This window comes from Oryctolagus cuniculus, chromosome 1 (assembly GCF_051225735.1).
Source record: "Oryctolagus cuniculus isolate XC-2025 breed Fujian yellow rabbit chromosome 1, ASM5122573v1, whole genome shotgun sequence".
NCBI classification, from domain to species: domain Eukaryota; kingdom Metazoa; phylum Chordata; class Mammalia; order Lagomorpha; family Leporidae; genus Oryctolagus; species Oryctolagus cuniculus.
The window spans coordinates 196,116,717-196,132,601 of record NC_142867.1 but is presented as its reverse complement, the minus strand read 5'-3'; the positions used below and the strand labels follow the sequence as shown (position 1 = coordinate 196,132,601).

The following is a 15,885-nucleotide window of genomic DNA, read 5'->3' as shown; positions in this document are numbered from 1 at the left end:
CCACCACATTGCTACACAGATGACATGAATGACCCACCTACTGATGTTGGCCCTTCTTGACTTGGAAAACAAGCTGTAGAAAGTTTTTAGTCACAATTCTTTTGCTTAAACAGAGTACTTACCTAATTTGGTGTGAGTATACAACAGAGTGAGATATTGCAACAAGCAAATAGAACAGAAATTCCGAACACCTGTTTTGAAAGAGGGCTTTCTGAGAAATGTTTAAGGCAGTGTTTTAGAAATCAGAGTGAAAGGTCTGTCATCCCAGCTATGATCTAAGGCTGTCAAATTGCAGTTGCTTTGAATTTGGTCATATATACGAAATATAAAAGACAATTTTTAAAGTATCAGTGCTTATAAAGGACTATACAAAAATGAACCTGGGCACTTTGCAGTATGAATTTTATTTTGTAAATCTACAAAGGTGTCGGATAAGCATAAGGGAAAGAACTGTGTTTGCAAAGAACTAAATTCAGTAGAATTACAAGTCTTCATTCATCCCAGAATTTCGGGTATTGCTTCCTTAACTGTCGCCGCGCGGCCACGGTGGATGCATAGATGACGTATCCCCAGGAGAGTAAAACGATCGCCAGCAGCAGCTATCGAGAAAACAAACGCGGAAAGGTAACAAAAGCACAAACCACAACACAGGGCGTGGAACGTCCCCGCCCGTCGGTGTGGGTTTCCGTGCGCGGTTGCTAAGGTGGGAATTCGGCGACCCAGGCCAATAGACGGGATTCCGGAGGCAAGCCTACCCGGCAGCCTTCACGTCAGCGGCGGAAGAGGCGGGCCCGGGCGAGGGCGTGAAACGCTTAATGCAGAAATGGGCTTTGGAGTTTCTGGGCGCTGAAGATCCAGGGGCCCCTCCGCCCGCGGGCCCGGGGAGTCGACGGCGTGGAGCTGCGCCAGACCCGCGACCTACCGCTGAGTAAATCCGATCCAGCGTGCGGCGACTCACAGGCGTCATGGTGAGCAGGCTGGCGGCGGCCCGCGGGCTCGGGCGAAGGCTGCGGCTCCTAGGGCGACCTCCCGGGCGGCGGCTGCCGGGCGGCGGCGGCCATCTTGCAGCCGGGCAGGAGCGCCCGCCCCCTGGCTTCCCGGAGCGTGTCCCGGCAGGCCGGCCGGCCGCTTCCGCCCGGAGTTGGGAGCGGAGTTAGGCGATCGGGGGCCCAGCCCGCCTTTCGGGGAGGGGATGAAATAAGCGAGAAAGTGCGTTAGGAATTGCCCTTTGTCACCCCGATTGCTGGGCCTGCACCTTCAAGAAATAGACGATTTCCCTTTCAGATGCAGTGCAGTGTTAATGCAAAGTACTGTGCCGTCGCGTGCGTGTAAAAGTTTATTTGAAAACTGTTTCACAGGCATCTGAGGATCCAAGCAGTACCGTTCTCCCCGCGCACCTAGTCCACACGGTGTAGACAGGTCTCCGACCTGAGCGGGAATACCCCACCGTTTTACACAGCGGTGGCGGTTGTTGAAATCTTGTTAACTGAGCCCTCGTTGGACAGTCCGCCCCGGGGCGCGCCGCAGCCCGCTGGTGGAAGCGGCGATTTCCGTGGCACGCGTCGCCGCGCCGAGGGACCGGCCGGGCAACAGGTGCTGGCCGAGCGAGCCGCTGCCCGGGCCGGCGGCGGGTGGGACCTGCCGGGCGCCCGGGCCGGCGGTTTGGCGCGAGTGCGCCCAGTGCAGCCCGCCAATGTTTGGGCGCTCGAAGGTGAGGCCTGACTGGTGGAATGTGGTAACGGGCCGCCGCGGGCTCCGGGGTTCTTGCTGGACACCATTTGAGCAGTTTTCAGAACCCCGATTTCCGGGCGTGCGAAGGAGACAGGAGGCACTTCTCGGAGAGAAGAACGGTAGGTCTGAGGGAGAACTCGGGCCCCGTTCGGGGTTCCCCCTGAAGACTTCGTAGGCTACTGTTCGGGTCTCATTCGAACCCCGTGCAACCGGAGGGAAGTCCATGGAACAGTTCCCACGGCTGTACACTGGAGCTAATTTTAGTAACTTCTCAACAGAGTTCGGAGAGGCTGGAGACCAAGCTAGTTACCGTGAGTCCCGGGTGAGTCGGCAGTGAACGTTAACTTGCCAACCCCGTCACCCGCTAGGACGAATAGTAACGGGAACCGAGGCGAAGGCTGAGTTTCGACTCCGGGGTCGGGTCTGGAGCGTTGGGGGAAGGGCGGTCTCGGGCCGGTGCGCGCTAAGCCCCGCCCTCGGCGCGGGCGCCCGTCCCCCCCGCGCATGCGTCGACACGGCGGGTGTTTTGTTTTGATGCGCCGGGAGTCGGGGGCTGGGTCTCGCCTTGTGCCCCGCCCCCAAGCCGTCATTGGTGAAAAGTGCTTTACGTCACAGGGGTCGAAGCAGCCGCCGGGGTCTCCGCTGTCTCGCGAGGAGGGTGAAGCGCCGGCGCCGGCTCCCGCGCCTGAGGGTAGGCGGAGAAGTCGCCGGGTCCGCCTTCGCGGATCCTGCCGTCACCGACCCAGCTTCCTGGGCCGCCGGGAGCTTGCCGCGAGCTCCCCAGCCGGGGCCGCGCCTGCATCCCCCGAGGTGAGTTGCGCCGGGAACAATGGGGTGTGGGGGTCTGGAGGGCTGGGCGCGCTGGCGACCCCGCCGGGAGCGCGGCCTAGGGGCGAGGAGGTGCGGCCTCGGCCTGAGGGGCTGTCCGGGCCTCGGCGGCGCCGCGGGGCTGGCGGGCGGCTCTGGCGGCGCACCTGTGGATCTGGACGGTGGGCGGGCTGAGGGGTGCGTTTCCGGAGGCGCTGTGAGGGTCGCCAGCCTGGCTGCGTCCGGCGAAGAGCGTCCTGTTCTCTAGAAAAACAGACAAAACAGAGCTTGAGTCTGAACCGTGGGCTCGGCCCTGACTGGGGGTGTGACCTTGGCTAGGTCCCCTGAACTCCGGAGCCTGTCCGTGAAAATGGGAATAGCGGTGCCTCCGTGGGTTGTGGTTACGTAACGCGGCCGGGGCACGTCCCAGCCCGAGAAAGCGACCAGCGCCGTGACTGCTGGAGTTGTCGGAGCAGCGGTGCACATGCTGGGCTGGGCTTGCCCGAGTGGGACGGCTTCGCCCAGGTAGCTCAGCTTTCCTCCCTTCCTAGACTGGAAGGGGCAGTGCCCAGATAAGGGGGGGTTGGGGGTACGAGGAAAAGTACGATGATGACTTAGTGCTCACCGGGGCCCCTTCCAGTCAGTTACGGGTGCTGAACACAACCCAAATGTCCCTGATTTTCAAGTAACAACCAGTATATGTTACTGCTGTGTGACTTGTGCTGCTGTTTATGTAAAATCCGTGCCTTCGCACCACCACCTTTTCAGCTGGGTGCTTCTACTTAAAAGTGGTGGTGATTATAAAAAGGATTCTGTCCAGCAGCCCTGCTTCGTTTATACCCCTGTGCGGTCTTTCAGCTGTCTGATCTTTAGATTCCAGCTTCTAGATTCTATGTTTCACTTACCCATTTTCCCCACATATGTGTGCCTTGCCTTTCAGTTGATTATCTAAATTTTCCCTGCATTGTGAGATAAAGGGGTGTTATCCTTGTTAAAAACCAGTAGATTTGAAGATTTGAGAAGAGAAGGATCGGTTTAATCAGTTTATCCTAAAAATAAACTTTGGCTTGGATTTGGGGGGCAGTTTAGGAATTGGGATCAGAACTGATTAATTTCCTCTATGGGGAAATTAATTTCTAGTCCTAGTTACTAGTGTGCTAGCATAGAGAAAGCTTTATGCAGGTTTTTTTTTTTTTTCCTGGAACCTGAAGCTCTGAATGTGTTTACATTCAGATAGGCACAGATTTGCTGCATAAATCCAGAACCTCTTGCAAATCTGGCAGTCTTCATCTCTCTCCAACCATCCTGGTTTTAGCCTCAATTTGTATTTTTAAACAGCTTTGTTGAGGTATAATTTAAATTCCATCCATAAAGTTCACCTGCTTTAATTATATAATTCAGTGGGGTTTTTTTGTGTGTGTATTTACAGAGTTGTGCAACCATCACCATAGCCAAATTGTAGAACATTTTCATCATCCAGAGAGAAATCTGACTACTGCCCCCAGCAACCACCAGTCTACTTGCTATCTAAATTAATTTGCCTTGCAGACATTTTATATAAATAGTTTCGTACTATATGTGGTCTTTTGTGACTTATTTTTCATTTAGCATAATAAAGTGGTTCATCCATGGGTGGTGGTAGATAAGTATGTTATTCCTCTTATTACCAAGTAATAATTTTCTGGATAGACCACATTCTGTTAATTATTCATTTTCAGTTTTGAACTATTTTGACTAACACTGCTGTGGATATTCACACAAAAGTTTTCTATTTGAATCTCTCTTGGGTGGTTACCTAGGTGTGGAATTGGTTGGGTCATATGGTAATTCTTTGTTTTAATTTTAATGGTGATTCTGGAGAGGTAATCCTTCATTTCATGTTTTTTTTTTGCATCATCATCATCATTTGATGAATACCATTCTTTGATACTAAATATGTTATTCCTGTGTATAAATACGAGAGAGAGGCCGGCGCCACGGCTCAGTAGGCTAATTCTCCGCCTGTGGCGCCGGCACACCAGGTTCTAGTCCCGGTCGGGGCACCGGATTCTGTCCTGGTTGCCCCTCTTCCAGGCCAGCCCTCTACTATGGCCCATGAGTGCGGTGGAGGATGGCCCAAGTGCTTGGGCCCTGCACCCGCATGGGAGACCAGGAGAAGCACCTGGCTCCTGCCTTCGGATCAGCGCGGTGCGCCGGCTGCAGCGCACCAGCCGCAGCTGCCATTGGAGGGTGAACCAACGGCAAAAGGAAGACCTTTCTCTCTCTCTCTCTCACTGTCCACTCTGTCAAAAAATAAAAAAATAAAAAAATAGAAATACAAGAGAGAACTCTTACTTGTTCTTTTTACGTATTATGGAGGATATTACCAGTTAATTCTTTAGCATTATGGTTAACAGTCTTAAAAGTAGGAAAGAAAAGACTAAGATTTCATTTGTTAAAAAAATCCTACTTAGCTGCCATTTTATTTTATTTGAGTTTTGAATTTACCACATAATAATTTCCTTTAAAAATTCATTTTGGGTTGTCAATTTTTATGTGAACTAGAGATATTTACTTAACACTAAAATTCTACAGTTCAAACAAATTAAGCTAAAATAATACTGAATTAAAATTCACCAATCTTTTTCCCAATTCTAATAAATCTCTTCATTATATAAAGGGGAAGACTAAAATCTGGAGTTAATGTGGATTTCTCTAACTTAAAGAATTAGTTTCAGGTGAAACCTGGTCTTCAGATCTTCTGATGACCAGTCTAGTTTATTTCCCACTCTTTCCTACCCTTTTCCTCTAAGACATGTTCACCATTTATGATCCTGAAAGTTTTTATGTTGTTGGTTTTTTAAGTAGGGGGAATGCTGAGAAATGTATGTAGTAAGGTTTCAGAGTTTAAATATATTAACAAAAAAGCAATTAGTATTATGTATTTATAATTCTATTTGCTTAGATTTGTTAAGTATTCTAGGATAGGGTAGGTGAGGTGTTTAGAACATTGGTTAAGACACTGTTTGGGAGTCCCTCATCCCATATCAGAGTGCCTAGCTTTGAGTCCCCATTACACTTCAGATTACAGCTTCTTCCTGTTGTGCACTCAGGGAGGCATCAGACCATGGTCCAAAACTTGGGCTCCTGCACTCATGTGGGAGACATAGATCGAATTCCTGCTTCTGGGATCTGGCCCAGCTCTTGCTGTTGTGGGCATTTGGGGAGTAAAGCAGCGGATGGGAGATCTCTTAGTCCATCTGTCTCTGCCACTGTCTCTCTTTCAAATAAGATGAAAAAATATAAAAATTAAAAAATGAATAAACATTTAAAAAATTTAGGACAGTGGTGGCTTTTGCATTTCTATTCTAGAAAATAGAGGACTAGAAATATTTGGGCCCCTGAAGAAACATTTGCACAGCATTAATCACTATTAAGTTATTATTCTGAGAAAGTCTGTATGCCCTGTGAACAAATTTAATTTGAAACCTGAGATGGGAATTCTTGTATTTCCCAAGTTTTTATTGTGGGTTTTATTTTTTATTCTTATAGTTTAAGACCAGTATGTTGTTTAGGAAATCATAATTCTATTTGACTTAGAAAATTGCAGTTCTTTTTTTTTTTTTTTTTTTGGACAGGTCTATAGAGTTAGACAGTGAGAGAGAGAGAGACAGAGAGAAAGGTCTTCCTTCCGTTGGTTCACCCCCCAAATGGCCGCTATGGCCAGTGTGCTGCGCCGATCCAAAGCCAGGAGCCAGGTGCTTCCTGCTGGTCTCCCATGCAGGTGCAGGGCCCAAGCACTTGGGCCATCCTCCACTGCCTTCCCAGGCCACAGCAGAGAGCTGGACTGGAAGAGGAGCAACCAGGACTGGAACCCAGGGTGCCAGCACCGCATGCGGAGGATTAGCCTAGTGAGCCCCGGCGCCGGCCAGAAAATTGCAGTTCTATGATTTGACTTACTTGATAGCAGTTGATCAGTGATTGAATTTTTGGTGATAAAGGAGGTGGGAAAAGATGAATAGTAAACCCACAGAAACATAAAAGAAGAAGCTAACATTTAACATGTACAAAATGATCAGCATCGAATGCACAAAGAGAGTCTACAGGTAACAGTGATGCAATACAATCAGTGTTAGATTTCAGCTCTAACAACTTCATTTTATAAGTTACAAGCCTATGTAAATTGATGAATATAAAGAAAACAAAGCTAATCTTTAAGATTCTAGTGATCGTTTGGGAAAAGGTAATAGGTAAGGGAAATGAAACATAATTTCAAGATACCTTGGTGTTGACTTTTGGATTAAATAAAAAAGGCAAGGAAGGCTTTTTAGAAATGCTGACTATAATAGTACAATAACAATAGCATAGTAGTCATAATAATAACAGTACTCAGTGGGCACTATTAGTCAGCCATTGCCCTTAAGTGCTTTTACATTTATTTGACTTTATCTCCACTGAAAGATCCCTTTTTAAGTAATTTTTGAGAACTATAGAATTAAACAGGTGAACTTTGATATGTAAATTATATTTCACTAAAGCTGTTTTAGAAGAGTACATATACAATATTATCATAAAGTAAATCAATACTATATAATATTAAGGGCATATGTGCATGAAAGGTAGGAAATAGACAGAAATAGTATAAATTAAGGGGAGTGATCCAGCGGAAGGAAGACCTTTTTCTCTCTCTCTCTCTCACACTGTCTATAACTCTACCTGTTGAATTAAAAAAAAAAAAAGTATCAATTGAAGGTTGTGTTTTTTTTTCTCTTAGAGATAGAGGAATGAATAAAAGAAATCTGGAGCAACTATGAAAAGTGTTAAATCTGAGTGGTAGATACATGGGTATTTGGAATATTTTGTTTTGATCTTTTTTGGGTATATATGAAATATTTTTCAGTGAAATTATTAGTATTAATATTTTTAAAGATTCATTTATTTACTTGAAATTCAGAGTTACACAGGGAGAGAAGGAGGGGCAGAGAGAGGTCTTCCATCTGTTGGTTCACTCCCCAGTTGGCCTCAATGGCTGGAGCTGTACAGATCCAAAGCCAGGAGCTTCTTCCAGGTCTTCCATGTGGGTGCAGGGGCCTAAGGACTTGGACCATCTTCCACTGCTTTCCCAGGCCATAGCAGAGAGCTGAATGGGAAGTGGAGCAGCTAGGACTTGAACCTACACCCATATGGGATATCAGCACTACAGGCTGCGGCTTTACCCGCTGCGCCACAGTGCCAGCCCAGTTAAATTATTTTTTAAACAAAATAGAATATTACGTAATATTTAAGAGATTATTAAGTTCTGGGTACCTTTTCTAATGTCTTTTTACATCTTTACAGACCCTGGGAGGCAGGTTCTATTATAACTGACCTACAGGTGAAAGTAAAGCGCATGCGTAGTAACTGGTCCACAGTCACACTGATAGTATGCAACCAGGATTTAAGACCAGGAAATCTAACTTTAGTGCTTGTGCTGTATGTTACTATATATTCCTATGCTATAAACCATTCAGGTATTTTCACCAAAGTATGTTCCAAGGTCTTTATTGCATTTTTGTTCAGATTATTTAGTCATTCTTTTTTTTCAGGTTACTGATATATTTCTTTCCCTTTTACAGATAATGGCATCAGCTGCTAAAGAATTTAAAATGGACAACTTTTCACCTAAAGCTGGCACTAGCAAATTGCAGCAGACAGTACCAGCTGATGCATCTCCTGATTCTAAGTGTCCTATATGCTTGGATAGATTTGATAATGTGTCTTACTTAGATCGCTGCTTACATAAGTTCTGTTTTCGCTGTGTACAGGAGTGGTCAAAAAACAAAGCTGAATGTCCACTATGTAAACAGCCCTTTGATTCTATTTTCCATTCTGTGAGGGCAGAAGATGACTTTAAGGAGTATGTCTTAAGGCCTGCATATAATGGTTCCTTTACTACCCCTGATGTTCGGCGATTTCGCTACCGTACAACCATGACAAGGGAGCGGAATGCATCTGTTTATTCACCTAGTAGCACCGTGAATAGAAGAACAACCACTCCGCCAGACAGTGGAGTACTATTTGAAGGATTAGGCATTTCAGCAAGACCTAGAGATGTTGAAATTCCTCAATTTATGAGACAGATTGCAATAAGGAGGCCAACTAATGCAGATGAACGATCTTTACGGAAAATTCAAGAACAAGATATTATTAATTTTAGACGAACTCTCTATCGTGCAGGTGCTCGAGTTAGAAATATTGAAGATGGTGGCCGCTACAGGGATATCTCAGCAGAATTTTTCCGTAGAAATCCAGCTTGCCTTCATAGATTAGTCCCCTGGCTAAAACGTGAGCTCACAGTTCTTTTTGGAGCTCATGGATCTTTAGTCAATATTGTCCAGCACATCATCATGAGTAATGTGACTCGCTATGACTTGGAGAGTCAGGCGTTTGTGTCTGACTTAAGGCCATTTTTACTTAATCGAACTGAGCATTTTATACATGAATTTATCAGTTTTGCTCGATCTCCTTTTAATATGGCAGCTTTTGATCAACATGCCAATTATGATTGCCCTGCTCCTTCATATGAAGAAGGCAGCCATTCTGATTCTTCAGTCATAACAATATCTCCAGATGAAGCCGAGACCCAAGAACTGGATATGAACATTGCCACTGTTAGTCAGGCACCGTGGGATGATGAAACTCCAGGACCATCTTACTCAAGCTCAGAGCAGGTACATGTTGCCATGTCTTCCGTTTTAAATACTTCGGACAGCTCAGATGAAGAACTTGTCACAGGCGGAGCCACATCTCAGATACAAGGTGTGCAAACCAATGAGGACCTAAATAATGACAGTGATGATTCTTCAGATAATTGTGTCATCGTTGGGTTTGTTAAACCACTAGCTGAGCGGACCCCAGAACTTGTTGAACTGTCCTCTGATTCTGAGGAGTTAGGCTCGTATGAGAAAATGGAGACAGTGAAGGCACAAGAACAAGAGCAGTCTTACAGTTCCAGTGATAGTGATGTGAGTAGATGTTCATCTCCACGCTCTGTCCTTGGAAAGAATGAGCAAATGAATAAAGGCCGTTGTGATTCTGGTACAAGAATCAAATCAAAGAAGGAAGAAAAACGATCTACATCAGTATCATCTCCCAGAGACCTGAGAGGAGACAGAGTAAATTCCCTGTATAACCATAGACACAGGAAGAGGGGAAGATCAAGAAGTTCAGATTCACGGTCCCAAAGTAGAAGTGGGCATGATCAGAAAAATCATAGAAAACATCATGGGAAGAAAAGAGTGAAGAGCAAACGATCCAGAAGCAGGGAGAGTAGTAGACCTAGAGGGAGAAGAGACAAAAAGAGATCACGAACTAGAGATAGCAGTTGGTCAAGAAGAAGCCAAACTCTCTCTCTAAGTAGTGAAAGCACAAGCAGATCAAGGTCTCGTAGCAGTGATCATGGGAGAAGAAGATCACGGAGCAGAAATAGAGATCGTTACTATTTAAGAAATAATTATGGAAGCAGATACAAGTGGGAATATACTTACTATAGTAGAAACAAGGACAGGGATGGCTATGAATCATCTTATAGGAGGAGGACTCTGTCTAGAGCCCACTATTCCAGACAATCTTCAAGTCCAGAATTTAGAATTCAGTCTTTTTCTGAAAGAAATGCCAGGAAAAAGAATAATCACAATGAAAGGAAATATTACTATTATGAAAGGCACAGATCAAGGAGCCTGTCTAGTAATAGATCAAGGACTGCATCTACAGGACCTGACCGAATGAGAAATGAAAAGCCTGGTGGGAAACGAAAATATAAAACACGGCATTTGGAGGGTACTAATGAAGTGGCTCAACCGTCCCGTGAGTTTGCTTCTAAAGTGAAGGATAGCCATTATCAAAAATCTTCATCAAAATTGGATGGAAACTATAAAAATGAGAGTGATAGCTTTTCAGACAGCCGATCATCAGACAGAGAGACAAAACACAAGAGGAGGAAAAGGAAAACCAGGAGCCTAAGTGTGGAGATAGTTTATGAAGGAAAAGCTACTGATACAGCTAAACATCATAAAAAGAAAAAGAAGAAACACAAGAAGAAGCATAAGAAACACCATGGAGATAATACTTCACGGTCCCCAGTTGTTATTACCATTGACAGTGACAGTGATAAGGATTCTGAAGTCAAAGAAGATACAGAATATGACAATAATGGTCTTCCAGACCCTCTACATAATGAGTTTTTGGCTCCTTCCTTGGAACCATTCGAAACTAAAGAGGTTGTTACAATAGAAGATGAATTTGGAGTCCTGGATAAAGACTGTGACATTACCACACTTACTAGCAACTTAAATAATGGCAACAAAACTGTGGATGTTATTCCACCCCAGGCAACTTCAGTTGAACAAACTCTTGACGTGAGAGAAGAGAGCACCTTTGCCTCTGATTTGGAGAACCAGCCCAGTAATGTGTCTCTTCAGTCTGAGCCATTAAGGCAGTTGCCATCTCCACGGACATCATTAATGTCAGTGTCTCTTGGTAGAGACGGATAGGTCTTAAAAGCATCTCATTGAGAGTTTTGATGGTATAAAAAGGAAAAAGAACAATGTCATCTATTACAGTCTATTTAAAGATGACTTTAGATTGAAAACTTTCCCCTTAAAATATTTTGTGATTTTTTTGTGTTAATTTGTAAAAAAATCATTATTTGTTCAAAAAGTTATGTATGTCCCACTCTGAGATATGCACTTTTAAGTGAAGAAGATATTGTTAGCAGTTTATTTAAAACTTGGGATCCTTTTTAAATAAAAACGTATAAATTTTAGAAGTTATTTCATAAAGCCATATGGTATTGACATTTTTAAGGTAGTCAATGAGTATTTTTGAATTTTTTTTTTATTTTGAGAGTTATTCTGGAAATGTGTTATGCTAGGAGAATCCCTTTGGGCAGTCTTTATTTTTCTTAAAAATTTGTATGATTCAAAACTATTTCTTTGGGATAAATTGAGAAGGCATTTTAATCTGCACAGTTTATCTTCTGTCAGAAAAATTTAGTATTTTCCTTTATATACTTGTTTATCTGGACTGCCAGTAAAACACATGTGTATTCAACAAAAGGAAGAAAAAAATAAAACGGTAACACTTTAAAACAAGAATTCACAAATTTTCCTATGCAGTATTGCTTTAAAAAAAAATGGTAGAGCCAAAATCTAAAGCATAGGTGATACATGTTTATAAATACTTGACAGCTTTAATGGTTATTTCGGTTCTTCAGTATGATTTTGGGTTTTTCTGTCTTCAGCAAAATGCAGTGAGGTGGCATTTGGCTTACTAAAAACACAAATGCTCTTAGGAAACCTCTTTTACATTGGTAATGCTTTTATACAAAGTAGCTATGTTGATGTTTTGGTGATGATAAAATCATTCCACATTTAGAAAACTGTTGTACTGCCAGAGAATAGCAGATCTTGAACTAAATTCGGCCATATTCATTCATTATTCAGTGACAGTGGGAATGTCTGTTGTAAGGCAGGTTCTGTGTTAGAACAAAACATACGTGCTCCCCTCATTTAGGGGGCTTACTGACTGTTGAATTGAGACAGGTAATATTTATGTAAATACAGTATTCCAAACTACAGTAAGTTCTCTGAACAGAAAGTATAATTTTCTTAAGAGTATGTAATGGAGTCCTAATCTCAGGTGGAAGTGATGGTTGAATTGGAATCCAGAAAGCAAGGTGATATTGATGAGTAGAATTGGTGTTAGAACAGGACAATGTGTACAGAAATCCAAGGGTAGAAAGGGAGCCTAGCTCTTTGCAAGAATAAAAAGAAAGCAGGGTTTGCCACAGCACAAAGAATGAGGGAACAAGCTTTCTAGGCCAAGTTTAGGATTTGTTTATCTTAAGAGCAGTAGAATACTGGTTTAACATTACAGGGATCTGAAATTGATGTTAACAGTTTTTAGTGAGCCAAAAATAAGTTGTGCCTGTGCGAAACTATAGTTGATCAAGGAATATATTTTGAAATAGTTACAATATGACTTTTAATGAGTGTTAGAAGCTAATAACGCTATTTTATTCTGCATTGTGATTTCACGTTTTCAGCTAAACACTTAAAACAATTTGTGTTGCTGTCATCCTCTTGAATATTTAAGCCCTAAATTTCCGAGTATTTGATTACTTCTCTAGCTCCCTCATCTAATTGCTGAATCTCTTTTTTAATACTATGTCTATATCAATTAGTCTAGGCAGCCATATTTTTTACCTGTACCACCAATAACAGGTCTGCTGCAACCACTGTTGCTTTATACCTTTCCCTTTCTCCAACATAATAATGATGTATGAATCTCTGCCTGGTCAGGTTCCAGTCCATTGTCAGCATTTCTGTCACTTTATGCATGCTCAGACCACACCAGCCTTTTATAGGTCTCCTCCCTACTACATCAGAGCCTTCATAATGTGATATTTTTCTTCTGGATATTGAGTTCCATCCTGGCAAAACCAGGTTTCTGTTAAAGTATGCCCCTCCCCCAGTCTTTTGCTTAATGAACAATTTACACTCCTTCAGAGAAATCGCAGCTGGTAACTGATTGCTGAATGCTTTGTCTTGCACCAGTTTGTACTTTCTGTGACAACTACATGACTATGTATCTGTACTGTCATATCCTTTCACTGTGTTACATTAGTACTTGAGATACTGGTTGGATGAATAGGTGCTAGAGATTTTAAAAATTGACTAAGACCTGCTTTCAGGAAAGTTCCACTGTCTATAAGCTTTAGACTAACAGCATATTTTAATTGGTTCTCTTAATTGAGTGTCCACAGTGTTTTACCTCAGGTTTTTTACTTTGTTTTGTATAAAAGGAATGCAACCAAGGGTTTTATCCTTGCTCATTAATGATCCTTCCTTGGGGTCAGAACCTGGAAACAGTACGACTAAGTAGTCAAGTCTGATCTTTCCTCTAGGGGCTATCTGGTCCAAGGGCCGCACTGCCCCATCCAGTTGCAGTAATGTTGGTATGTATGCAGGTAAAGGGTTCTATGCAAAAGAGGCTGACAACCCACTGTTGCTGGAAGTTTTCCCTCATGAAGAAAAACACTGGAGGATGTGAACACCCTGAGCCAGTAGCACAGCCCTGGAGTTGGAAATTTTTATTGTAAGGCACCTTGTGGTCTTGGGGCCATAATACCTTTTTAGGCTGTTTCTAATGCTGGTTGCCGGAATGGGAAGAAGGAGTTCCTCTTTGTCAGAAATTTGGTGACAGCATTCAGAGCCATAATCAAGCTTGTTTCTGAGTTTGGGATAAACAGTAGTAGATGTATCAACTTCCCCAAATCTACAGATTTTGCCTTATAAGTGAGACTAGGATGCTAATGTCTGGCCCTTTTCTAAAGAAATTGCCTTTGATGGTCACTGTTTGCCTTTTTGATTTCCTCCCCTTTCACTACATTCTCATTGATTGATTACACTTCAACAGGCAATCAATATGTAAAGAAGAGTAGCGTTTAGGAGGGTTTGCTTTTTGGTTTTAATTTAACGTGGGAGGAGACCTCATTCCAAGTAGACAAGCTGCTGTGCCATTGCCTGCCCATACGGATCATTTCTTAGGATGTCAGACATGCCTTAAAGCCTTTTTCTCCTTGAGATAGGAAGAATTCCAACTTGTGAAAATATTGGATCATGAGTAGGATTAAGCTTGAGGAGAGGAATTGAAAAATATCTCTTGAAGGGAATGCAGAAAAGGTTTAGAGTTGCTAATGAGACCTCACCTGAAGTGGCAGTTTAAATTTGTGGTATACTGAGATTTGTGATTTCTTTTGGTCCTAGTAGCATTCAACACTGGGAATAAAAAAGCAGAAACTATAAATTAGGCATTCAGTATACTGAGTGAATAGGATGGATTTGTCTATTGAAGTTCTGCATAGTAAAAGAACAGCACAGGCAAGGGATTTGAAGAAGATGCTGATCAGAGTGAATCGGTGTGTCCTAGGAGCAGCTGTGTAGGGCAGTAAGTGAAGCTGTGAGGTGACCAGTACACTTGAGAATAGGGAGATATCAACAGATTCGTTTTTCAGTGAGGTTCATGGAGGTTAAGGGCAGAAGTTAATGCTGAAAAGCTAGAGGCCAATCTAGATGTAGGAAGTCTGTGACTGAAATGGATGGAGGCAAAGATGATTGAAGCAACATAATGACATACAAAGTTTAAGTATCTTCTGCATGAAAGAAAGTCGGTGATGGCAGGAGATAGAAGATGAGCTTGTATCTTGTCCTTCATATTTGTGTTACCCCAAAGCTGGTACATGCACAGATGATAATCATGAATAAATGTTTCCTCATTTCGGATTTGTAGTCAATACCTGAATCACAAAGGTGTTGGAAAATAATGTTGAGAAATGTGGCCGTTTTTAAAAGTATAATAAGATTGTAGAAATGTCATGAAAATCAGTAAATTCATTCCTACTTTATCTGCATGCTTGTTGAGATGGTAAATGCTGGATCTGTGGCAGGAAAGCAAGAGGCAAGGAAGATGGAACGCAACCATCTGTATTACTCCATGTAGAGTTCGTGAATGTGATTGCTTTATAACATTGGCTGACTTTTATATAGACATGGAGCAAAATTAGCATCTTCTAGCCTTGCCTGGAGTAGGTTGACTTTTTTTTTTTTTTTTTTGACAGAGTGGACAGTGAGAGAGAGACAGAGTTCTGGTCTTCCTTTTGCCGTTGGTTCACCCTCCAATGGTCACCATGGCCGGCGCGCTGGGGCCAGCGCACCGCGCTGATCCGAAGCCAGGAGCTAGGTGCTTCTCCTGGTCTCCCCTGCAGGTGCAGGGCCCAAGCACTTGGGCCATCCTCCACTGCACTCCCGGGCCATAGCAGAGGGCTGGCCTGGAAGAGGGGCAACCAGGACTAGAACCTGGTGTGCCGGTGCCGCAGGTGGAGGATTAGCCTATTGAGCCTCGGCGCTGGCCTAGGTTGACTCTTGATTGTCTGCATGACCATCTGTACAGTGCATGTAAGTCTGTGTAAACATGCATACGTACCAATACCTACACAGGACAGCCCACAGTCTGGGCCTTACTCCAGGAGTATGGCTATAAAATGCTTATTAGTATAGAGTCTAATTAAAAGAAATGATGCTCAGAATATTAAGCATTTGATCAGAACATTGCAGCCTATTAAAAAGTTGCTTTAAATATACTATATATTTTTCCCCCCAAAAAAGAGGTTATGGCATTTAATACCTCAAATTTCTTGTTTTAAAAAGTTAGATGGTATACAAAAGCCCCACTTTCCAATCCCCCTGGAAACCCTCTTGACTCCTGACTCTAGGGTGTGTGTGTGTAAGTCAGTCTGTCATCATTGGAACAGAAGCCCTGTGGAATCAG

The 15,885-nt window shown here is 43.3% G+C and overlaps 2 protein-coding genes across 3 annotated transcripts; one reads left to right on the top strand and one right to left on the bottom strand.

The window, feature by feature from the left end:
* Window positions 1-385: 385 nt before the first annotated feature.
* TZMP1 (transition zone microprotein 1) lies at window positions 386-1,099 on the bottom strand. Of its 2 annotated transcripts, none has more exons than XM_051844816.3 (2): window positions 923-1,099; window positions 386-599 (listed from the first exon to the last, which is right to left on the bottom strand). In XM_051844816.3, exons 1-2 carry the CDS (start codon window positions 965-967, stop codon window positions 492-494), a joined length of 153 nt encoding a protein of 50 aa, XP_051700776.1. In that variant the 5' UTR covers window positions 968-1,099; the 3' UTR covers window positions 386-491. The 2 variants fall into 2 exon arrangements, with proteins under 2 accessions (XP_051700776.1, XP_051700769.1); XM_051844809.3 differs by having other exon boundaries at window positions 756-967.
* On the top strand, window positions 827-11,651 carry TOPORS (TOP1 binding arginine/serine rich protein, E3 ubiquitin ligase). Its single transcript, XM_002707947.5, has 3 exons — window positions 827-968; window positions 2,347-2,541; window positions 8,133-11,651. Exons 1-3 carry the CDS (start codon window positions 966-968, stop codon window positions 11,046-11,048), a joined length of 3,114 nt encoding a protein of 1,037 aa, XP_002707993.2. The 5' UTR covers window positions 827-965; the 3' UTR covers window positions 11,049-11,651.
* The last annotated feature ends 4,234 nt before the right edge of the window (window positions 11,652-15,885 follow it).

Bases quoted from the DNA above. Each gene is read 5' to 3' on its own strand.
- TZMP1 (XM_051844809.3), bottom strand. From the start codon at position 967: ATGACGCCTGTGAGTCGCCGCACGCTGGATCGGATTTACTCAGCGGTA. The intron at 600-755 runs GTAGGCTTGCCT...TTTTCTCGATAG, and splicing joins GCTGACGTGAAGGCTGCCGG to CTGCTGCTGGCGATCGTTTT.
- TOPORS (XM_002707947.5), top strand. The intron at 2,542-8,132 runs GTGAGTTGCGCC...TCCCTTTTACAG, and splicing joins CCGCGCCTGCATCCCCCGAG to ATAATGGCATCAGCTGCTAA.